Here is a 26,028-nt window from a genome sequence, read left to right as displayed (position 1 = left end):
ATGTTTAGTAGGATTTGGTTACTACATATCACTGTTACCCTGCCTTTCTCCTTTTCTTCTGAAAATGAGTTTGGGAATTTTACCTATTTATTTATTTATTTATTTATTTATTTATTTATTTATTTTTATGTTTTTTTAAAGTAAGCTCTACGCCAAATGTGTGGCCAAACCCACAACCCCAATATCAAGAGTTGCATGCTCCACCAACAGAGCCAGCCAAGCACCCAGGAGCTTGGGAATTTTAAAAATTACATTTATAAAATGAGAAAAAGTTGGGGGGGGGGGGGGAACCTAAATCCATCTATGCCTTTCCCTCCTAAAACTTGTAAACCACTTTTAGGAGTTGCAAAAATATCTTTCTAAAATTAGAAATTATAGGACACAAAACAAGAAATTGCCAATATATTTTGCTTCTTGAGACAACTGCTATGGTAATACTTGGAATTTTTTTTAATACCAATATGGAACGTTGTATTAGGCAGAAATAACTTTGCCACATAGCCTGGAGTTTTAACATATCCTGCTAGGCTGCACATTTTCTGTTCCACATAACTGAACAGGAGAGGGAGGCATGTGTTCCATGCTTGCTAGGACTCTGCCATGTCACCTTTAGCTACAGAGGACCAAGAGAAATTTTAAACTGACAGCTAAAAGTGAAAATTAGAAATGAAAGAAAGATATTAGAGGATTCAGTACTGCTAAATATTGATCTGCAAATTGAAAGCAATCCCAATCAAAATTATAGCAGACTTGCTGTAGAAATTGACAAGCTAATTCTAAAATCTATACAGAAGTGCAAAATACCATTTTGATAAGTGATAAAACCATTTTGAAAATGAATAAAGTTTCAAGACTTACAAACTGCAGTAATAAAGAATGTGTTAATGGCAAAGGGCAGCCAAATAGATCAGTGGGATAGACTAGAGAATTCTGAACTAGACTCACACAAATATGGTCAAGTGATTTTTTAACTCTTTATTTTGAAGTAATTATAGTAGTTATAGTAATTACGAGATAATTAAATAATTATGGGTTCACAGGAATTTGCAAAGACAGTACAGAGAGGTCTCATGTACCTTTCACTCAGTCTCTCCCCTCTATGGCTGCATCTTACATAATTATAGTACAAAACCATATTGATATTGGTGTAATGTGTATGTTTAGCTCTATATCATTGTCTCACATCTGTAGATTTGCATAACCACCAGCACAATCAAGATACATAACCATTTTATCATTACAAAAGTCTCCTTTGTGCTATCCTTTAAAGTCACACCCCACCCCCAATCATCTCTGAACTTTGGGAAACACTAACCTGACTTTTGACAGAGGTGAAAGTAAATTCCATGGAGAAATAATTCCATTTTCAACAAATAGTGCTAAGACAACTAGATGTCCATATACAAAAAAAAAAAAAAAAGGAACCTTAGTTTGCATCTCATACAAAAAATTAACTCAAAAAGCATCAGAGATCTAAATGTAAAACATAAAACTTGGAGAAGAAAACATAAGAGAAAAATCAGGAGAAAATTTTTGGGTTAGGTAAAGAGTCCTGAGATACAACACCAAAAACATAACATATAAAAGAAAAATTGATAAACTGGACTTCGTCCAAATTAAAAGCATTTGCTCTGCAAAAGACACTTTCAGGAGAATGAAAAAGACAACCCACAAACTAGGAGAAAATATTTGCAAATCACGTATCTGAAAATGCATTCATATCTACAAAATATAAAGAACTCTTGAAACTCAACAATAGGGGCGCCTGGGTGGCGCAGTCGGTTAAGCGTCCGACTTCAGCCAGGTCACGATCTCGCGGTCTGTGAGTTCGAGCCCCGCGTCAGGCTCTGGGCTGATGGCTCAGAGCCTGGAGCCTGTTTCCGATTCTGTGTCTCCCTCTCTCTCTGCCCCTCCCCCGTTCATGCTCTGTCTCTCTCTCTGTCCCAAAAATAAATAAACATTCAAAAAAAAAAAATTAAAAAAAAAAAAAAAAAAAAGAAACTCAACAATAAAAAAATACAATTAAAAATGGGCAAGAGAATTACTATTCACCATACTATTGTAAGTCCTAGCCTCAGCAGTCAGACAACACTAAGGAATAAAATGCATCCAAATCGACAAGGAGGAGGTCAAACTTTCACTCTCTGCAGATGACATGATACTCTATATGGAAAACCCAAAAGATTCCACCAAAAAACTGCTAGAACTGATCCATGAATTCAGCAAAGTTGCAGGATATAAAATCAATGCACAGAAATCAGTTGCATTTCTATACACCAATAACAAAGCAATAGAAAGAGAAATCAAGAAACTGATCCCATTTACAATTGTACCAAAAACCATAAAATACCTAGGAATAAACCTAACCAAAGAGGTGAAAAATCTATACACTGAAAACTGTAGAAAGCTTATGAAAGAAATCAAAGAAGAAACAAACAAATGGGAAAATACTCCATGCTCATGGATTGGAAGAACAAATATTGTTAAAATGTTAAAATTGTTTAAAATCGATACTACCCAAAGCAATCTACATATTCAATGCAATCCCTATCAAAATAACACCAGCATTCTTCACCGAGCTGGAACAAACAGTTCTGAAATTTGTACAGAACCACAAAAGACCCTGAATAGTCAAAGCAATCCTGAAAAACAAAAACAAAGCTGGAAGTATCACAATCCTGGACTTCAAGATGTATTACAAAGCTGTAATCATCAAGACAGTATGGTACTGGCACAAAAACAGACACTCGGATCAATGGAACAGAATAGAGAACCCAGAAATGGACCCACAAACGTATGACCAACTAGTCTTTGACAAAGCAGGAAAGAATAGCCAATGGAATAAAGACAGTCTCTTCAGCAAGTGGTGCTGGGAAAACTGGACAGCAACATGCAGAAAAATGAACCTGGACCACTTTCTTACACCAGACACAAAAATAAACTCAAAATGGATGAAAGACCTCAATGTAAGACAGGAAGCCATCAAAATCCTCGAGGAGAAAGCAGGCAAAAAACCTCTTTGACCTCAGCCATCGCAACTTCTTACTCAACACGTCTCCAGAGGCAAGGGAAACAAAAGCAAACGTGAACTATTGGAACCTCATCAAATAAAAAGCTTCTGCACAGTGAAGGGAACAATCAGCAAAACTAAAAGGCAACCAACGGAATGGAAGAAGATATTTGCAGATGACATATCAGATAAAGGGTTAGTATCCAAAATCTATGAAGATATTATCAAACTCAACACCCAAAAAGCAAATAATCCAGTGAAGAATTGGGCAAAAGACATGAATAGACACTTTTCCAAAGAAGACATCCAGATGGCCAACAGACACATGAAATGATGCTCAACGTCACTCATTATCAGGGAAATACAAATCAAAACCCCAATGAGATACCACTTAACACTTGTCAAAATGGCTAACATTAACAACTCAGGCAACAACAGATGTTAGCAAGGATGCAGAGAGAGAAGATCTCTCTTGCACTGCTGGTGGGAATGCAAACTGGTGCAGCCACTTTGGAAAACAGTATGGAGGTTCCTTAAAAAATTAAAACTAGTACTACCCTACGACCCAGCAATTGCACTACTAGGTATTTACCCAAGGGATACAGGTGTGCTATTTTGAAGGGACACATGCACCCCAATGTTTATAGCACTGCTATTGACAATAGCCAAAGTATGGAAAGAGCCCAAATGTCCATGAACAGATTAATGGATAAGGAAGATGTGGTATATGTATGTGTGTGTATATACATACATACATATATATATATATATATATATATATATATATATATACACCCACACACAATGGAGTATTACTTGCAATCATAAAGAATGAAATCTTGCCACTTGCAACAACTTGGGTGGAACTAGAGGGTATTATGCTAAGTGAAATTAGTCAGTCAGAGAAAGACAAATATCACATTACTTCACAAATCCTGGAAAGAAAAGTTTTTAAAAAATGGGCAAGAGGACTTCTGACAAAATGGTGGAGTAGGAAGATTCTGAGCTCAGCTCATCCCACAGACACACCTAGGTAATAACATCAGTGTACCTGACACAGAAAACCCAAAGACTGTCAGAATAGACTTTCCACAGTTAATAGAGAGGAGGCCACACAGAAGGAGCTAGGAGGGGCAGAGATGCAACTGGGAACCAAACTTCCCAGGGGAGTTAACCACTTCACTCAGATGTGAAATTTAAGATACAAAACAGATGAACATAAGGGAAGGAAAGCAAAAATAATATAAAAGCAGGAAGGGAGACAAAACAGAGGAGACTCTTAAATGTAGAGAACAAACTGAGAGTTGTTGGAGGGGTTGTGGGTGGGGGGATGGGCTAAATGGGTAAGGGGCATTAAGGAAGACACTTGATGGAATGAGCACTGGGTGTTATACATAGGGGATGAATCACTAGATTCTACTCTTTTTTTTAATTTTTTTTTATTTTTGAGAGAGAGACAGAGTGAGCTGAGGAAGGGCAGAGAGAGAGGAAGATGCAGAATCCAAAGCAGGCTCCACGCTCTGAGCTGTCAGCAAGGAGCCCAACGCAGGGCTCAAATTCATGAACCATGAGACCATGACCTGAACTAAAGTCCGGCCCTCAACCAACTGAACCACCCAGGCGGCCTGGATTCTACTCTTGAAATCATTATTGCACTACATGCTAACTAACTTGGATGTAAATAAAACAAAACAAAACAAAACAAAACAACAAAATAAAATAAAATAAAATAAAAATAAAAATAAAAAAACAGAGAAAGAGGAAAACCATAAAAGACTCCTAACTATAGAGAACAAATTGATGGTTGCTGGAGGGGAGGTGGGTTGAGAGAATGGACTAAATGAGTGATTGGCAGTAAGGAGGGCACTTGTGATGAGCACTCGGTGTTATATGTAAGTGATGAATCACTAAATTCTACTTTTGAAACAAATACTACACTATATGTTAATTAACTTGAATTTAAATAAAATCCTGGAAAGAAATTTTTTTTAAAAAAATGGGCAAGAGAACTTCTGAAAAAATGGTGGTGTAGGAAGATTCTAAGCTCACCTTGTCCCACAGACACACCTAGATAACAGCCACATCAGTGTACCTAGCACAGAAAACCCAAAGACTGTCAGAAGGGACTTTCCACAGTTAATAGAGAGGAGGCCACATAGAAGGAGGCAGGAGGGGCAGAGATGCAACTGGGAACCAAATTTCCCAGGGGAGTCAACCACAATCAGCAGCAACATCATAAGCATGGAGAAAAGAGAGGACCAGACCCCATACCAGGCACCCCAAGCATAGGGGACCTGAACTGGGAAGAAAAGTCCTATAATATTTGGCTTTGAAAAACAATGGGGCTTAACTTTGTGACTTTGTACAATCAGTAAGGGTTAATTCCAGGTACTTTAAAAATTAGCAGGCTTGGCTCCGGGAGAGACAGAGGGCAAAAGAAAACAGAGTCTCTACCCTTTAAAGAGCCATCAAACCAACAACCCAGCTGAGATACAGTACAAAAAAGCAACTGGGGTATATGGGAAGGAGATTTATTTAGTAATTTCCCTGCACTGGAAGGGGAAGGATCTATAGGTGACTTTTCCTAGAACAAAAGACCTGGTGGGCACCATCTCCCCAACCCCTACCCCAGCCAAGATAGCCAGACACCTATGGGAACCAGCTCAAATACTCCTCCATAGCTTGCTAATACCAGACATGCCACTCCTGCATTCTCCTGCAGATCCACCTAATCCAACCTACCTCACTCCACAGGCATCCCTCCAAAATGGCTCCTGCCATGACACATCCTGCAAGCAGCCCCTAGCAGGGACCAGTGCCACACCAAAGTGACTCCTGCCCTGGGGAGAGGGGAAGATAACTACACATATTAGTGTGACTACAGTCCCAGCAGATGGGACTGGGGGCAGATATCTGGTTTGACAGCCCCACCCACCAACCACCCTCTCAGGGGCTCTCACAGGACCTCTTTATAAGGCTACTACTTCAGAAGCAAGAAACTTAGCTGACTTTCCTAACACATAGAAACACACCCAGGGAGTTAGATAAAATAAAGAGATAGGATTATGTCCCAAATGAAAGAACGGGACAAAACCACATCAAAAGAGTTAAATGAAACAGAGATAAATAATATGCCTAATAAGAAATTCAAAGTAATGGTCATAAAAATACTAACTGTACTTGAGAAAAGAGTGAAGGATCTCACTGATATACTTAACAAAGAGATAGAAAATATCAATAAGAACCAACCAGAGAAGATCCTGGGTGGCTCAGTCGGTTAAGCGTCCGACTCTTGGTTTCAGCTCAGGTCATGATCTCAGGTTTGTGGGTTCAAGCCCCATGTCAAGATTGTCTCTCTCTCCCTCTCTCTCTGCCCCTCCCCACTCACTCTCTCTGTCTCTGTCTCAAAATAAATAAATAAACTTAAAAAATAAAAATAAAAAAAGAAAGAACCAATCAGAGATGAAGAACTAAATAACTAAAATTAAAAACATACTAGAGGAGGGGCGCCTGGGTGGCTCAGTCAGTTAAGCATCTGACTTTAGCTCAGGTCATGATCTCACAGCTCGTGAATTTGAGCTCTGCATCGGGCTCTGTGCTGACAGCTCAGAGTCTGGAGCCTGCTTCAGATTCTTTGTCTCCATCTCTCTGCCCTTACCCTGCTCATTCTCTCTCTCTTTCTCTCTCTCTCTCAAAAATAAATAAACATTAAAAAATTTTTAATATACTAGAGGTTATCAATAGCAAATCAGAGAAGACAAAAGAACAGATGAATGATCTGGAACACAGAGTAATAGAAAGCAACCAAGCTCAATAGCAAAAAGGAAAAAGAATAATAAAAGCTGAGAATAGCTTAAGGAAACTTAGTGACATCATTAAGCATAACAATATTAGCATTATATGGATCCCAGAAGGAGAAAAGAGAGAGAAGGAGGCAGAAAATTTATTTGAAGAAATAATAGCTGAAAACTCCCTAAATCTGAGGAAGGAAACAAAAACCCAGATCTAAGAGGCACGGAGAGCCCCCAACAAAAATCAACCCAAAGAGGTCTACACGAAGACATATATTAATTAAAATGGCAAAAAATAGTGACAAAGAAAGAATTTTAAAGGCAGAAAGAGTAAAGAAAACACTTATATACAAGGGGAAACTCCATAAGACTATCAGCTTGTTTTTCAGCAGAAAAGCAGGCCAGAAGGCAGTGGCATGATATATTCAAAGTAATGAAGAAAAAAAATCTACAACTAAGAATACTCTATCCAGCAAGAGTACCATTCAGAACATAAGGAAAGATAAGAGTTTCCCAGAAAAACAAAAGTTAAAGGAATTCATCACCACTAACCCAGTCTTATAAGAAACATTAAAGGAAATTCTTTGAGTGGAAGGAAAAGGCCATAATTAGGAGTAAGAAAATTATGAAGGGAAAATATTTCACAAATAAATGTAAACATAATAAAAGTAGTAGATGAATCACTTATAAAACCAGTATGGAGGTTAAAACAAAAAAGTAGTAAAATCAATAATATCTACAGAAATCAGTCAAGGCATTCACAAAATAGAAGGATGTAAATTATAACAATTCTTACATAAAATGTGGAAGGTGGGGGAGTAAAAATGTAGTGCTTTTAGAATGGGTTCAAACTTAAGTGACCAACAACTTCATATAGACTGCTCTATGCATAAGATGTTATCTATGAAGCTAATGGTAACCACAATCACACACACACACACACACACACACACAAACCTGTAATAGACACACAAAAAATAAAGAGGAAGGAATCCAAGCATATCAATAAAGAAAGCCATCAAACCACAAGGGAAGAGAGCAATTAAAGAAGAAAGGAATAGAGAAGAACTACAAAAACAACTGTAAACCACACAGCAAAATGGCAATAAGTATGTATCTATTAACTATTACTTTGAATATAAATGGACTAAATGCTCCAATCAAAAGACATAGGTTGACTGAATGGATAAAAAAGCAAAACTTATCTAAATGCTGCCTATAGGAGACTCATTTCAGAACTAAAATCATAGGCAGATTGAAAATGAAGGGATGGAAAAACAATTACCATGCAAATGGAAGTGAAAAGAAAGCTGGGGTACCAATAATTATATCAGGCAAAATAAACTTTAAAACAGACTGTAACAAGAGACAAAGAAGGACATAATGAGAAAGGATACAATCCAATAAGATGATATAACATTGTAAATATTTAGGCACCCAACATGAAAGCACCTAAATATATACAGCAACTATTAACAGACATAAAGGAAGAAATCGATAGTAATACAATAATAACAGGGGATTTCAACACCCCACCTAGATCAATGGATAGATCATTCAGACAAAAAGCAACAAGGAAACAGTGGCTTCGAATGACACATTGGACCAGATACATTCAAAATATTCCATCCCAAAACAGCAGAATACATTCTTTTCAAATGCATAAGGAACATTCTCCAGAATAGATCACATGTTAGCCACAAAATAAATCTCAATAAATTCAAAAAGACTGAAATCGTATCATGTATCTTTTCTGACCATAATGGTATGAAACTAGAAATCAATCACAAGAAAAAATTTGGAAAGAACACAAATACATGCAGGCTAAATAAACTGCTAATGAACAAATGGATAGGCCAACCAAGAAGCCAAAGAGGAAATCAAAAAATACATGGGGACAAACAGAAATGAAACTATAACAGTCCAAATCTTTGGGATGCAGAAAAGCTGTTCCAAGAGAGAAGATTATAGTAATACCTCAAGAAACAAGAAAAGTCTCAAAAAAACGTTACACTAAAGGAGTTGGAAAAAGGACAAAGTCAGTAGAAGAAAGGAAATAATGATGAGAGCAGAAATAAATGAAATGGAGACAAACAACAACAACAACAACAGAACAGAACAATAAATGAAATGAGGAGTGGTTCTTTGAAAAAAATAACCAAAATTGTTAAACTTTTAGCCAGACTTGGGGCACCTGGCTGGCTCAGTTGGAAGAACATGTGACTCTTGATAATGGGATCATGACTTTAAGTCCCATATTGCATGAAGAGAAACAAACATTAAAAAAAAAAAAAAACTCTTTTACCCAGGCTAGTCAAAGAAAGAGATAGAGAAGACTCAAATAAATAAATAAAATTAGAAATGAAGGAGGAGAGGGGCACCTGGGTGGCTCAGTCGGTTAAGTGTCTGACTCCTGGTTTCAGCTCAGTTCATGATCTTGCAGTTCCTGTGTTCAAGCCCTGCATTAGGATCTGCACTGATGGCATGGGGCCAGCTTGGGATTCTCTCTCTGCCCCTCCCCTGCTCATGCACACTCTCTCTCTCTCAAAATAAATAAATATACATTAAAAGAAAAGAAATGAAGGAGGAGAAATAGCAACTAACACTACAGAAATAACAAAATATTATAAGAGAATTTATTTAAAAAAATATATGCCAAAAAATTGAACAACTAGAAAAAAAAACAGATAAATTCCTAGAAACATATAACCTTCCAAAATTGAATCAGGAAGATATAGAAATTTCGAATAGACCAATTACTAACAATGAATTGAATAGCACTTTAAAAAAAAATCCCAGGGGCGCCTGGGTGGCGCAGTCGGTTAAGCGTCCGACTTCAGCCAGGTCACGATCTCGCGGTCCGTGAGTTCGAGCCCTGCGTCAGGCTATGGGCTGATGGCTCAGAGCCTGGAGCCTGTTTCCGATTCTGTGTCTCCCTCTCTCTCTGCCCCTCCCCCGTTCATGCTCTGTCTCTCTCTGTCCCAAAAATAAATAAACGTTGAAAAAAAAAAAAAAAAATCCCAGGGCACCTGGGTGGCTCAGTTGGTTAAACATCCAACTTCAGCTCAGGTCATGATCTCACAGCTCATGAATTCAAGCCCTGCATCGGGTTCTCTGCTGACAGCTCAGAGCCTAGAGCCTGCTTCTGATTCTGTGTCTTCGTCTCTCTCTCTGCCCCTCCCCCCTCTCAAAAATAAATAAACATTAAAAAAAAATTTTTTAATACCAACAAAGAAAAGCCCAGGACCAGATGGCTTCACAGGTGAATTCTACCAAACGTGTAAAGAAGAGGTAATACTGATTCTTCTCAAACTATTCCAAAAGACAGAAGAAGAAAGAAAGCCTACAAATTCATTCTATGAGACCACCATTACCCTGATACCAAAACCAGATAAAGACATTACCAAAAAAAAAAAAAAAAATGAGAACTACAAACCAATACTCCTGATGAACATAGATTCAAAAATCCTCAACAAAATATTAGTAAACTGAATCCAACATTACATTTTAAAAGGTTATTCACCTACAATCAAGTGGGATTTATTCTGGGGATGCAAGAGTGGTTCAATATTCCCAAATCAAGCAACGTGATACATCACATTAATAAGAGAAAAGATAAAAACCCTATGATCACTTCAATAGATGCAGAAAAAGCATTTGACAACATACAACACACATTCGTGATAAAAACTCTTAACAAAGTGGGTTTAGAGGGAACATACCTCAACATAATAAAGGTCATTTATGAAACATCCACAGCTAACATCATACTTAGTGGGGAAAAACTGACAGCTTTTCTCTAACATCAGGAACAAGAGAAAGATGTCCAGTCTCACCACTTTTATTCAGCATAGTACTAGAAGTCCTAGCCACAGCAATCAGACAAGAAAATGAAATAAATGGCATCCAAATTGGTAAGGAAAAAGTAAAACTTTCACTATTTACAGATCACATGATACTATATAGAGAAAACCCTGAAGTTACCACCAAAAAACCACTAGAAATAATAAATGAATTCAATATGGTCACAGGATGCAAAATCAATATACAAAAATCTGTTGCATTTCTACACACTAATAATGAAGTAGCAGAAAGAAAAATTGGTAAAACAATCCCATTTATAATTGTACCAAAAATAATAAAATACCTGGGAATAAACTTAACCAAGGAGGTGAAAGACCTGTACTCTGAAAACTATAAACCACTGATGAAAGAAATTAAAGATGACACAAATGGAAAGATATTCCATGTTCATGGATTGGAAGAACCAATATTATTAACAGGTCCATATCAAAATACCAGTAACATTTTTCACAGAACTATAACAAATAATCCTAAAATTTGGATGGAACCACAAACGACCCCAGATAGTCAAAGCAATCTTGATAAAGAACAAAGCTAGAGGTATCACAATCACAGATTTACTACAAAGCTGTAGTAATCAAACACTATGGTATTGGCACAAAAACAGATGCATAGGTCAACAGAACAAAGTAGAGTTCAAAAATAAAACCACAATTATATAGTCAATTAATCTATCACAAAGGAGGCAAGAATAAAAAATGGAAGAAAAAGTCTTTTCAACAAATAGTACGGGAAAACTGGACAGCTACATGCAAAAAAATGAAACTGGTCCACTGTCTTACACGATACACAAAAATAAACTCAAAAATGGATCAAAGACCTAAATGTGAGACCTGAACCCATAAAATTCCTAACAGAAAACATAAGCAATAATTTCTTTCACATCAACCACAGAAATGTTTTTCTAGATATGTCTCCTGAGGCAAGGGAAACAAAAGCAAAATTAAACTATTGGGACTGTCTCAAAAAAACTTTTGCACAACAAAGGAAACTATCAACAAAACTAAAATACTGAATGGAGAAGATATTTGCAAATCACATATCCAATAAGGAGTTAATACCCAAAACATAAAGAATTTACATAACACCAAAAAAATCCAAATAAGCCAATTAAAAAATACGCAAAAGACATGAACAGACATTCCTTCAAAGAAGACATACAGATGGCAAACAGACACATGAAAAGATGCTCAACATCACTAATCAGAGAAATGTAAATCAAAACCACAATGAGATATCACCTCCCACCTGTCACAATGGCTAAAATCAAAAACATAAGAAACAACAAGTATTAGTGAGGATGTGGAGAAAAAGGAACTCTTGTGCTCTGTTGGTGGGAATGCAAACTGGTGCAGCCACTGTGGAAAACAGTATGGAGGTTCCTCAATAAATTAAAAATAGAGTTACCATGTGACCTAGTAATTCGACTGCTGAGTATTTACCCAAAGTATACAAAAACACTAATTTGAAAAGATATACACACCCCTATGTTTATTGCAGCATTATTTATAATAGCCAAGTTATGAAAGCCACCCAAGTGTCCAATGATAAATGAACGGATAAGAAGAAGTGGTATATATATACATATATACACACACACACACAATGGAATAGTACTCAGCCATAAAAACAATGAAATCTTGCCATTTGCAACAGCATGGATGGACTTAAAGGGTGTAATGCTAAGTGAAATAAGTCAGTCAGAGAAAGAAAATACCATATGATTTTACTCGTATGTGGAATTTAAGAAACAAAACAAAGAAAAAAAAGACAAAAAACAAACTCTTAAATACAGAGAACAAACTGGCAATTTCCAGAAGGCAGGTGGGTAGAGGGGTGGGTAAAATAGAAAAGGAAAATTAAGAGTACACTTAATGAGCACTAAGAAATGTATAGAATTGCTCAGTTATTATATTGTACACCTGAAACTAATACAGTACTGTATGTTAATTATACTAGAATTTTAAAAAATAAAATAAAAATTTTTAAAAACACTGAGCATGTAAAATAGTTGTTCTCTGTTCTCTTAGCTACTGCGTTTGTCTATTTGGCATCATTTCATCACAGGGCCAATTACATTAACTATATTTTCTTATTTTCTGCATTCTCAATGCTCTGGCATTTTTGGAATGGAGAGAGAAAGTCTCTCCCAGGGCTAGCCCATTCTTAGAAATAAAAAAGGACTCAGAGGGAGGAAGTGTTTTGTATGCAAACCAAGTGATCCAAAGCCCATATCCCCAACTACTTCCTTATCTAACCTTCACACACCAAGCCAATATTTCACCTGTCCTAAATTATCCCAGAACCAACTACCAAAAGACTAGAAACTGCCCCTAGCCCCCAAACCCACTGGAAGTATTCAAACTAGCCAATCCTAAGTTATTTACCCTACCCTGCCTTGTTTTTCCTGTGGAAACCCCAATAAAGTCTCTGGCCTAGCTTCTTCCTGCTTCTGCCTCCTGACCAAAACCTGGTGCTTCCCCTGTGACTCTCCATGGCATGCAGTGACCCCCATCTCATTTCCTTCTCATTTCCTCCTGTGGGTGTACCAACTTTACCCACTTGGGTGGCTCAGTCAGTTAAGCGTCTGACTTCAGCTCAGGTCATGATCTCACAGTTCCTGAGCTTGAGCCCCATGTTGGGCTCTGTGCTGACAGCTCAGAGCCTGGAGCCTACTTCAGATTCTGTGTTTCCCCTTCTCACTGCCCCTCCCCCACTCGCGTGTGCTCCATCTCTCTCTCTCTCTCTCTCTCTCTCTCTCAAAATAAATTTTAAAAAATTTTAGGGCGCCTGGGTGGCTCAGTCGGTTAAGAGGCCGACTTCAGCTCAGGTCATGATCTCGCGGTCCGTGAGTTCCAGCCCTGTGTCAGGCTCTGTGCTGACAGCTCAGAGCCTGGAGCCTGTTTCAGATTCTGTGTCTCCCTCTCTCTCTGACCCTCCCCCATTCATGCTGTCTCTCCCTGTCTCAAAAATAAATAAATGTTAAAAAATATATATTAAAAAAAATAAATTAAAAAAAATTTTAAATGCCCTACTAAATGTGCCTATAGTTTGAGTGACTGAGAGATCTTTAAAACTACAACCCAGCAATTGCACTACTAGGTATTTATCCAAGGGATACAGGTGTGCTGTTCTGAAGGGACACACGTACCCCAATGTTTATAGCAGCACTATCAACAACAGCCAAAGTATGGAAAGAGCCCAAATGTCCATCAATGGATGGATGGATAAAGAAGATGTGGTATATATACACAATGAAGTATTACTCGACAATCAAAAAGAATTAAATCTTTGTCATTTGCAACTACGTGGATGGAACTAAAGGGTATTATGCTAAGGGAAATTAGTTAGTCGGAGAAAGACAAATATCATATGACTTCACTCATATGAGGACTTTAAGAGACAAAACAGATGAACATAAGGGAAGGGAAACAAAAATAACATAAAAACAGGAAGGGGAACAAAACGTAAGAGACTCATGGAGAACAAACAGAGGGTTACTGGAGGGGGGATGGGAGGGGGGATGGGCTAAATGGGTAAGGAGCACTAAGGAATCTACTCCTGAAACCATTGTTGCACTATATGCTAACTAATTTGGGTGTAACTTGAAAAAAATAAAATTATAAATAATTAAAAAATAAAATAAATAAAATAAAATAATAAAAGTTGATTTTAAGTATAAAATTGAAAGAATGATGGGTGAAAACTCAACATACATTAAGACATAGTGTCAAGATAAGGTAGATGGTCCTTCTCTCCTTAGTATAGATGCACCAAATGAACAGGAGGGCATAAATCACATATGTATATGTTTACATATTATCTCTTTGAGAGGTATATTTTATGTACAACCAGAGAAACACATATGACATTTGATCAAATGCTCCTAACTCCAAACCTTTTTGAGTGACAAGAAACAATTGACTAGTCTTTATCTCTGAAGGGGAAGAAGCTTATGAGGATTATGAAAAGTTCATTCATTTCTTGTAAGTCACCTATTCCACAATGTTAATTGTTACTCGGTTCAGGAAAACAGAATAAGAAACTCATGGCTCACAGTTCTCTTAAATACTCAAATATTTCAAAATAAGTATTTAAAATAGAACAGGAAATACATTTTATGTCTGGTTAACACCCAAAGTATAGGGAGAAAGTATTTTAGGAAATTTGATTAGTAATACAAAATGAAACCAAAAGAGGGAAAATGAGAGTTAGAAAAAGAAATAGAAAAATCCCTTATCTGAGATGGTCAGTTTTCACTGGGATGGATAAAATATTTTCTTAGAGCAATTTCAATTAAAGTGAGGTTTTTTAAATTTGTTTTGAACTGATAATATATGTATGAGATAATAAATTCAAACAGAATAAGAATCTACCTAGATAGAAAATAGTCTTCCTCTCACCCCTACCTCCAGACCTCCAGTTCTACATCTGGAAGGCAACCACTTCAACCAGTTTCTTGATATCTTACACAACCTTCTCAAGCTGACCTATGCAAATACAATTACATACATGCCCCTCCTATTTTATTCAAATGAAAGTATACTATCCATACTGTTTTCTCCTTGCTCTTATCCCCACTGAAAAAATATGTCTTAAATGACTTAAAATGTATGTATTTATTTATTTTGCCACCTGCTATTGTAACTTACTTTTTACTGAAAGTATCTTGCATTCATGATGGATGCTTTCTGAGTTTTGGCAAACATTTTAATTTTAAACATTAAATTGTTTTTTACATGCAAATAATATGAAGTTTCCCCCACATGGGATCACTGATGATGACCTAAAACTTAAGGCATCAGTGTGAACTCTCTAATTCCTTGAATAAATACATATATTCATATATGTACATAGAGAAAGACATACATGTTATGTCTAATGATAATAAATAAGGGAGAAGGGAAAGTTCTAGCTTATAGTATAAGACCAACTTCTGATTAGTACATGTTCAGGGAGTGTAGTTGGGAAATCATTATTTTGCAATCAATTTAATAAATATTGTTCTAGGCAAGAATTATCAATAGGTATTAAATATTAAGTAGATATTAGATATTAAATATAGAGAAGAATCTTTTGAGGAGCAGGATATTTGTATGGTCTTAGAGTGTTTCTCCAAAGATTCTGTATTAGTTGCAATGGAAACATAATACATTTGAGAAATTGGACAACACCTTGACTAAGGGGTCAAAATAATGTTACTGATGAGGGGGTAGATGAACACTGTGTGTCTCCACATGTGATGCCATGAGAAGAACATAACATCACTTAAGTAGTATTTGAGGTAGGAATGCATAACCTGGATCAAATCCTGAGAGATCATCACATGAGCCTCAAATGAGGTAAGTTTATTTTTTAAGGGATTATGTTCTCTAAGAATGCTAATGTCACAAAAGACAAAGAAAGATTGTGGAAATGTTTCAGATAAAAGGAAACTGAAGAGACATGACAACTATATACACTGATTCTAAACTAGATCCTATATATAAAAATTCAAATATACATATCACATACATGTATAATACATACATTTATATACCTTTATATGTAAATTTATCTCTATATATTACAAATAGAGATAAATATACATATTTCTATATTAAAGAGAGAAAAAGAGATGTATATATCTATAGACATATATAATAATATAGAGACAGAAGCAAGTAGTAAATAAATAATAAAGCAAATGGGGATTAAATGTTGAAATAAGTGAATGAATCTGGGTAAAGGGCATAATATGTCCTTTGTACTAATCTTATTTTTTTCAAATGTTTATTTTATTTATTTTCCAGAGAGAGATTGAGAGAGAGAGAGAGAGAGAGAGAGAGTGAGCACACAAGCAGGAGAGGGGCAGAGAGAGAGGGAGAGAATCCCAAGCAGGCTCCGTGCTGTCAGTGCAGAGCTCAAGGCAGGGCTTGAACCCACGAACCATGAGATCATAACCTGAGTCTCAACCAAGAGTTGGATGCTTAACTGACTGAGACACCCAGGCACCCCAATCTTACTTTTGAAATTTTTCTGAGATTGAAATTATTCCAACTGAACAAAATATAAAACCAAAACAATGTATTAGAAACTTCTCTGTCACTATATATTCATCTTACCTGTTTTCCCCTTTTTTGTTTTTCCTTTTTTGATTGAGATATAATTTACATCAATAAAATACACAGATTTTTAAAAAAAAATTTTTAACGTTTATTTATTTTTGAGACAGAGAGAGACACAGCATGAACGGGGGAGGGGCAGAGAGAGAGGGAGACACAGAATCGGAAGCAGGCTCCAGGCTCTGAGCCATCAGCCCAGAGCCCGACGCGGGGCTCGAACTCGCGGACCGCGAGATCGTGACCTGAGCTGAAGTCAGACGCTTAACCAACTGAGCCACCCAGGTGCCCCAAAATACACAGATTTTTAAGGGCATAAGTCAACTAGCTCTGAAAAGTGTATACACACATGTAATACCATCCAATCAAGATATACATTTCCCTAGAAAGTTCCCTTGTGTCTCCTTCCAATCAATTTTCACTACCCTTCACCCCTAACAGCAGCCACCATTGTGATTTTCTAACACTATAGCTTAGGTTTGCCTTTTGTTAAACTTTGTATAAAAAGAATCACAGAACATACACCCTTTAGTGTCTAATTTCTTTCTTTCAAGAGAATATTTTGGAGATTTAGCCATGCTATTATATATATCAATACTTCATTCTTTTTATTGCTTAATGTCATTCCATTATGTGATTATGCCACAATTTCTTTATCCATTCACCAGCTGATGGACATTCTTGTACATGTCTCTTTGTGGACACGTGTTTTCATTTCTCTTGGTTGGGTCATAGGTTAGGTACATGTTAGTTGCCACCTGTTTTCATTACGGTTATATCATGACTTATCACTTTTGATGGCTACAAAGTATTTAATTGATTGTGTAGACCATTATTTATTTAACCACTCCCCTGTTGTTGGTCATTATGGTGTTTCCAAGCATTTATCATTACAAACAATTTGGCAATGAATATCATTGTATATGCAGATTCATGCACATGTGTGAGAATATCTATAGAATAACTTTCATAGGAAGGTCAAAGATTGTGTACACTTTAATTTTTGATAAATGCAGCCAATTAGTCCTTCATATCGATCATTACCAACTTTATTCCAATCAGCAAAGTATGAAAGTGGCTGTTTCCCCCATATCTCAGCCAAAATTACAGGTAAAATTTTTAATCTTGACATTTTAATTTGTTTTCCTTTGATGAGTATCACATGTTGGTTTTATTTTTATTCTATAGTAAACTACATTTGTGTCACTCCATGTATTAGACCCTTATTTTCTTTTACCCATACCCTTACAATATCCCTTCCTCTTTCCACTTTCTACAGTCTTGAGCACCATCTTCAGATTATATAACTCCAATACCACATTACCTAAGTCACTCCCCAACTGAAAAACCTTCACTGATCCCCACTGCCTACTGAATGAAATCCAGACCTTTTATCCTTACATTGAAAACCTATTCCATGTTTTCTATTTTTTTCCTTCCAAATACTTATCCTATATATAGTCCAACAAAAATGGGGCTTCCCCAGGGACCTCACATAAAGTGTGTGCTTCCTGCCTCCATGTCCTTACACACGCTGTTCCCTCTGCCCAGAATGCCCTCCTCTCTCTGCCTGTGGAGTCCTACCTTCCTTAGAAACTCAGCCCAAATGCCATCTTCTCCACAGGCCCTGACCAAAAGCAGACAAGATGAAAAGTAATGCTTACCGGCACTTTCATTTTAAATTCATCTCGATAATACTTAATGCCAATGTCAGTGAATGTCCTCTGGATAAAGCGAGATGGACGAAGGATGAATATAAGCTGCAAATTTCCTGGAAATGCTACCTGGAAGGATCATGGAAAGTGTCAGGGCAACTGTCACATCCATTGGTCTCCTTTTGCCCAAGATCACAGAAAGGAAAGTTGAAGTAGACACCAGAGATGCCAAAGAATTAGAATATACATTATAGAATTTCAGAGCTGAAAGAGATAATATTCGAGTAATACAAACCCCTCCTTAAAAATCATACCAAATCAAAAAACCAAAAAATTTCTGATTATAAAAGTATTTCACACTCCTTACAGAAAAAATTCAGAAAATGATGAAAGTATACATTAAGAAAAGAAAACCACCAAAACCACCCATGATCTCATAGCCATTTTTAATATTTCAATCTAATTACTTACAGGCTATTTTCTCTGCTGAAATATCTTTCTCATGGTTGAACTCATACTAGACATATTTTGTAACTTGCTTTTTTACTTAATATTATACCATGAGCTTTTATTTCTGTTATTAAAAATTCTTTGGAAATATTATTTTTCATGGGTGTGCAATTTATTTAACCAATCCCTTATTGCTAATGATTTAGGCCTTTCCATACTTTTATCATTATAAATAATACTGAAATTAACATCTTTATTCACATTTGAAACATTTTCTTAGGATAATTTCCCAAAAGAATTATTGACTCAAAGACTTAGTATTTTAGATGGTTCCTGATGCATATTATTGCCAACTTGTTTTCAGGAAGCATTGCCTTCATCTTGAGGCAAGGTCCTAAGAAATAAGATAACTCAGATTCATATAACAATTTAATGGCACAAATGAGATTCCAAGTCTCCAATTGCTCGTGGCTTCCTTTTCTTCTAGTGGTTCCCCAAAGCAACCTCCCAAGGTGTTTGTTAAAAAAATAATCTGGTCTTTACCCTGAAATATTCTGATTCACTAGAACTGGGATGAAGTTCACGTATCTATTTTCTTTTTTTATAAATTTTTTTTTTTCAACGTTTATTTATTTTTGGGACAGAGAGAGACAAAGCATGAACGGGGGAGGGGCAGAGAGAGAGGGAGACACAGAATCGGAAACAGGCTCCAGGCTCTGAGCCATCAGCCCATAGCCTGACGCGGGGCTCGAACTCACGGACCGTGAGATCGTGACCTGGCTGAAGTCGGACGCTTAACCGACTGCGCCACCCAGGCGCCCCTCACGTATCTATTTTCAACAAGCACCTGACAATTCTGATTAGAAGCCAGGTTTGGGGATCCCTGAACTACAGTGTCTTTTAGGCATAAAGTGATAATGTAATTCTTGAACAAATTAGGCTCAAATATTAGATTATTCAAGATTGTCAATGGATCCTGGGAAACTAGAATTCTCTTGAGGTCAGTCCTCTAAAATAGTCATGGGCACTGTCAGGTGTCTAAATCCTCAGAGTATGGACCACAAAATAAATCCTGTAGCCAAACTAAACCAAAGGAACAAAACAATCCGTGCACAAAGTGAAGGAAGTCTTCCTTTCCCCCATCTTTGAAATGCAAGCTCATAGGGGTGCCTGGGTGGCTCAGTCGGTTAAGCAGCCGACTTCGGCTCAGGTCATGATCTTACAGCCCGTGAGTTTGAACCCCGCGTCGGGCTCTGTGCTGACAGCTCAGAGCCTGGAGCCTGTTTCGGATTCTGTGTCTCCCTCTCTCTGACCCTCCCCCATTCATGCTCTGTCTCTCTGTCTCAAAAATAAATAAACGTTAAAAAAAAAAATTTAAAAAAAAAAGAAATGCAAGCTCATAAACAGAAGAAGCTTTTATTTTGTTATGTCATAATAAGACAAATGGGCTGAGACACTATTTGTGTTTCTGGCTAAGGCTCTAGATCTGAGACCCTGTAATATGTGCATGTTTGCATGTGTGACTGTCTTTGTAAGTAGGCCTAAGTGAGGTTACAAATGTCCCTCTCTCATCCCAGCCTCTACACACACATTACCACCCTATTATCTTATCCTCTTCATCCAGTCCCAACTGCCTTAGGCAACCCGTGCTTTCGTGAAAATGCTGGTATGGCTGCTCTGAGGTGTCTGCCTGCTCATGTGGTTGAATTCCCTGGTCTCAGGTCCCTAAGGAGAGAAAGGATACATCTACTTGCTGAAAGGCAACACAGAGAGAGCAAAATCAGACTGATTAGATGGAAAAGGAAATTCATCCAAGGTTGTACAATTTCATACCAAAAGCAAGCACACATCATATTTTGTCTGGTTTTTCCCATGTCTTTCAATATGTGAAAAACTAATTTGAATACTGAAATGAAGACTGGCTTACACTGGGTGACCCCTCACCCCACAAAGCAAATCCCAAGACAAGGATCTGGGCATAGAGTTTATTGAGGAGGTGATCCCAGAAAACATAGTGAAGGAGTGGGGGAAGATGAGAACGTGATAACTAGAGAGCCAATGTATCAAGGGGGGCACTGCTGTGAGCAAGAAGGTCTGGATCCTCTGAGATACTATGTGGTACGTATCTCAGAATTGTCCCACTGAGGGGGGTGCAGAAGCTGGAGTATTTATCTATCAATTCCCATAACTCAATAGGTGGTCACTCCTGGGGCATTAACTTTCCAGCACTCCAGGTGACCAGAGAGATCAATAAGGTAGATTCAGGAAGCTTTGGACATGCTCAGGAATTGTCTGCAGTGACCTGCAGGTAGGTGGCAGAGGGGACATGGATGTGACACACAGCCTCTGCTACAGAGACCTTCCCAAAACCTTGCATAAAATAATTGCCTTTTCCCTGTGACTTTGACATGAAATACTTGAACAATTTAAATTACTTTTATAATAACATCACAAAAATGAATATTTACAGCTATTCGTGTCAATGATGCTTTTATGGAGCTCCACTTGTCCCTTCGTCGGTCAATAACAATGACGAATCCAATGCTGGCAGCCTCCACACTGCAAAAAAAAAAGGGTGGTCAGTATCAGAGACCTGGTGAGACACATGGGTTCTGGGTGGCTCCCTCAGTAGTACATTCTACAGCCTCTGGCACTCCTGGCTCATGTGTAAACATACGCATTGTCCTTCCCTAACAAAGGAACCAACTTCCTCTCCTTAACTCAGTCTGGCAGCCTTAACAAAACAGAAACACTTGGCATCTCAGACTCTCTCAAGGGCTCTGTTTATGGTTGGCAAGTGTCTGAAATACCCAAGGAGCATATGTGCTCCTACCAGAAGGAATATGCACGTCAGTTAGGCATCACACGTCCCAGTGTATGCTGAGGACTTCAAGGTTGAGCTCTGCTGTCTTTCCAACTCCCAAAACTGACATTCATGGAGCTATCAATGCTTCCATAGGAGTCAGTCCTAGAGGTGTTCAGAAATAATGCATGTCTGTGGGAAAAACAACCCCCTTCCAATGCCCGGTTATACACAGTCAGCAAATTATATCCACTGACAAATTATATCTTCACTAAGAACCAAAGGATGTTGTTTGGCCCCTCCTAAATCCCCACAAAATTCTTTTAAGCTGAAGTCCCAAAAATGAAAACATGTTTCTTCTCTCTCCTTTGGAAGGAACGATGATATACAGGAAAGAGCAAAGGATTGGATTCTAGTAGCTCAAATCCTAGTGCTGCCACTTATCAGCACTGTGACATTGGGGAAATCCTCTAACCTCTCTAAAACTCAGTTTCCCTCTCTGTAAAATGGAAATAACACCATCAATAATGAAGTCATTAAAAGCATAAATTCTGAAGCCACACTGCCTAGGTTTGAAGCTTGAATTCCAGCATTTTTATATTGTGTATGGGGATGGAGAGAAGAGTTACTTAGCCTCTATAGTTTCTAAAATGTCCCATTTGTAAAGTAAGAACAAAAATAGTACCTATTTGTATGGCCAATGTGAGGATTAAATGAGTATATATAACAAAAATACATAAAAGGCTCAAAATAATGCCTGGTACTTAGCATATATACATTGTATTTATACTAATATTATGATTATTTCTTATGTGTTTGTCATGGTGATGAAAAGAGATCAAATACATGAAAAGTAGGTGGTCTCTAGTAAACCTTTAATAACTTCTTAATATTGGGTAAACAATAAGCTTTACCCTAAAAAAGTGCCTGTATGTGAATAAGGCAGAAGATCTAAGCAAACACTGTAAGAAAACACAAGTTTTCTTGTGTTTTATCACAGTTCCACTATGACCCAGGTTCTCCCACTGGGAACATTTCCCAGGACACAGTACGAGGAGGGGTGTTCTCACTGTGTGAAAGAGGAAGAGACTGGCGATTATGGAAGCAAAAGTAGCCAGAACTTGAGGAGGGTGGCTGCGAAGAAGGAAAGTCTCAGAGAGGGAACCCCAGAAATCTTCATGGAAGTTCTCCTTTAATGCTTGGCCAACTCCGAGGCCCCACTGGTTCAGGCAAGATTCCAGGAGGCTGACAGAGAACAACTACACATGTGAGAACTGATGAAAAGTTATAAAGTTTAAATAGTTCTGGAGAAAGATAATTGGCATTGGGCCCAACAAGAATAGACAGAATTTGATGAGCACTCTGGGCCTTCAGTTGAAACCCTAGAAAGGCCATACTCTATGAAACATCATAGGAATTGTGATTAAGGCTACACTCTAGGAGTAAGGACAAAGCAGAAATGGACTGGCCCCCAAGAAAACCTAAAACCAGGCCTCAAAAAGATCAAGGTGATCTACCAGTAATTTAACTTTCTGACAGATTGAAACTCAGTGCTCTCTGTAAATAGATACACCTCTACAACATATCATCTACAATATCCAGGGTAAATTAAAAAATTAATAGAAGTCCAAAAAAACAAGAAGAAAACAATAATTAAGAGATAAAATGGTCAAGAACTATAGACTCAAAGATATTCCTGGTTTTAGCAGACAACAACTTTAAAATAATTATGATCAATATGTTAAGAAAAATAATTATGATCCATACACATAGACAAAATGGATTAAAAGATGCATTATTTCAGTTGAGAATCAGAAACTGTAATAATCAAATGAACTTCCTAAAATTACAAAACACCAGGGGCACCTGGGTGGCTCAGTCAGTTAAGAGTCCGACTTCAGCTCAGGTCATGATCTTGTGGATCGTGGGTTCAAGCCCCGCATCAGGCTCTGTGCTGACAGCTCAGAGCCTGGAGCCTGCTTCGGATTCTGTGTCTCCCCTCTCTCTCTGCCCCTCCCCCCCTTTCTCTCTCTCAAAAATAAATAAACATTAAAAAAATTACAAAACACCAATATTTGAAATTAAGAACTCATTGGATTTGTTTAACGGCAGCTTGAACACAGCACAAGACAAGATAGGTGAAACTGAAAACATCACTGAAAATACTCAAACTGAAGCACAGAGAGGGGGAAAAGAGGAAAGAATATAATGTAATAGAATGTAAAAGAGAAGTAGAACATGAACAGAAACAATATTTTAAAAAAATAACAATGAAGAGTTTTCCATATCTGATCAAAGGCATCAACTCACAGATTCAAGCAGCTCTTCTAATACCAAGCAAAATAAATACAAAGAAAACTTCATCCAGGCATATCAGAGCCAAGTGGCTCAAAATTAAAGATAAAAAGAAACCCAGCATTTGGTGAAAAAAAAAATTAACTCCAGAAGATTAATGTTAAAAATTATCACTGACTTTTCAACAAAAATTACAGAAGCTACAATCCAATGGAATGTTTAGAGGAGTAACCTGAAAAAATGGAATGTTTAGAGGAGTAACCTGAAAAAAACGACCCATTTAGCATCCTACACCAACTGAAAATTCATCTTATTTTTTTATTTTTTATTTGTTTGGGTTTTTTTTCATATATATAATTTGTTGTCAAGTTAGCTAACACAGTATACAGTGTTCTCTTGGCTTTGGGAGTAGATTCCCATGATTCATCACTTACATACCATACCCAATGCTCATCCCAGCAAGTGCCCTCCTCAATGCCCAGCACCCATTATCCTCTCCCCTTCTGCCCTCCCCATCACCCCTCAGTTTGTTCTCTGAATTTAAGAATTTCTTATGGTTTGTTTCCCTCTGTTTCTATTTTTTTTCCTTCCCTTTCCCCGTGGTCTTCTGTTAAGTTTTTCAAATTCCATATGTGAATGAGAACATATGATACCTGTCTTTCTCTGACTGACTTATTTCATTTAGCATAATACCTTCCAGTTCCGTCCACATTGTTGCAAATGGCAAGAGTTCATTCTTTTTCATTGCCAAGTAGTATTCCATTGTGTGTGTGTGTCTGTGTGTGTGTGTGTGTGTGTGTATTACACCACATCTTCTTTATCCATTTTTTTTCAATATATGAAGTTTATTGTCAAATTGGTTTCCATACAACACCCAGTGCTCATCCCAAAAGGTGCCCTCCTCAATACCCATCACCCACCCTCCCCTCCCTCCCACCCCCATCAACCCTCAGTTTGTTCTCAGTTTTTAAGAGTCTCTTATGCTTTGGCTCTCTCCCACTCTAACCTCTTTTTTTTTTCCTTCCCCTCCCCCGTGGGTTTCTGTTAAGTTCCTCAGGATTCACATAAGAGTGAAAACATATGGTATCTGTCTTTCTCTGTATGGCTTATTTCACTTAGCATCACACTCTCCAGTTCCATCCACGTTGCTACAAAGGGCCATATTTCGTTCTTTCTCATTGCCATGTAGTACTCCATTGTGTATATAAACCACAATTTCTTTATCAATTCATCAGTTGATGGACATTTAGGCTCTTTCCATAATTTGGCTATTGTTGAGAGTGCTGCTATAAACATTGGGGTACAAGTGCCCCTATGCATCAGTACTCCTGTATCCCTTGGATAAATTCCTAGCAGTGCTATTGCTGGGTCATAGGGTAGGTCTATTTTTAATTTTCTGAGGAACCTCCACACTGTTTTCCAGAGTGGCTGCACCAATTTGCATTCCCACCAACAGTGCAAGAGGGTTCCCGTTTCTCCACATCCTCTCCAGCATCTAGAGTCTCCTGATTTGTTCATTTTGGCCACTCTGACTGGCGTGAGGTGGTATCTGAGTGTGGTTTTGATTTGTATTTCCCTGATAAGGAGCGACGTTGAGCATCTTTTCATGTGCCTGTTGGCCATCTGGATGTCTTCTTTAGAGAAGTGTCTATTCATGTTTTCTGCCCATTTCTTCACTGGGTTGTTTTTCGGGTGTGGAGTTTGGTGAGCTCTTTATAGATTTTGGATACTAGCCCTTTGTCCGATATGTCATTTGCAAATATCTTTTCCCATTGCATTGGTTGCCTTTTAGTTTTGTTGGTTGTTTCCTTTGCTGTGCAGAAGCTTTTTATCTTCATAAGGTCCCAGTAATTCATTTTTGCTTTTAATTCCCTTGCCTTTGGGGATGTGTTGAGTAAGAGATTGCTACGGCTGAGGTCAGAGAGGTCTTTTCCTGCTTTCTCCTCTAGGGTTTTGATGGTTTCCTGTCTCACATTCAGGTCCTTTATCCATTTTGAGTTTATTTTTGTGAATGGTGTGAGAAAGTGGTCTAGTTTCAACCTTCTGCATGTTGCTGTCC

At 37.6% G+C, this 26,028-nt stretch overlaps 1 protein-coding gene across 3 annotated transcripts in view; it reads right to left on the bottom strand.

The window, feature by feature from the left end:
• Positions 1-26,028, bottom strand: part of MCF2L2 (MCF.2 cell line derived transforming sequence-like 2) — a 262,524-nt gene that overhangs the window by 156,762 nt on the left and 79,734 nt on the right. For all 3 annotated transcript variants that reach the window (XM_045502829.1, XM_045502827.1, XM_045502828.1), the window contains exons 4-5: positions 21,340-21,430; positions 18,431-18,550 (exon numbers count right to left, since the gene is read on the bottom strand). In XM_045502829.1, coding sequence (XP_045358785.1) covers positions 18,431-18,550; positions 21,340-21,430 — 211 coding nt within the window. The remainder of the gene's footprint in view (positions 1-18,430; positions 18,551-21,339; positions 21,431-26,028) is intronic.

Source organism: Leopardus geoffroyi, chromosome C2 (assembly GCF_018350155.1).
Source record: "Leopardus geoffroyi isolate Oge1 chromosome C2, O.geoffroyi_Oge1_pat1.0, whole genome shotgun sequence".
NCBI classification, from domain to species: Eukaryota; Metazoa; Chordata; class Mammalia; order Carnivora; family Felidae; genus Leopardus; species Leopardus geoffroyi.
This window is presented reverse-complemented; position numbering and strand designations above follow the sequence as displayed.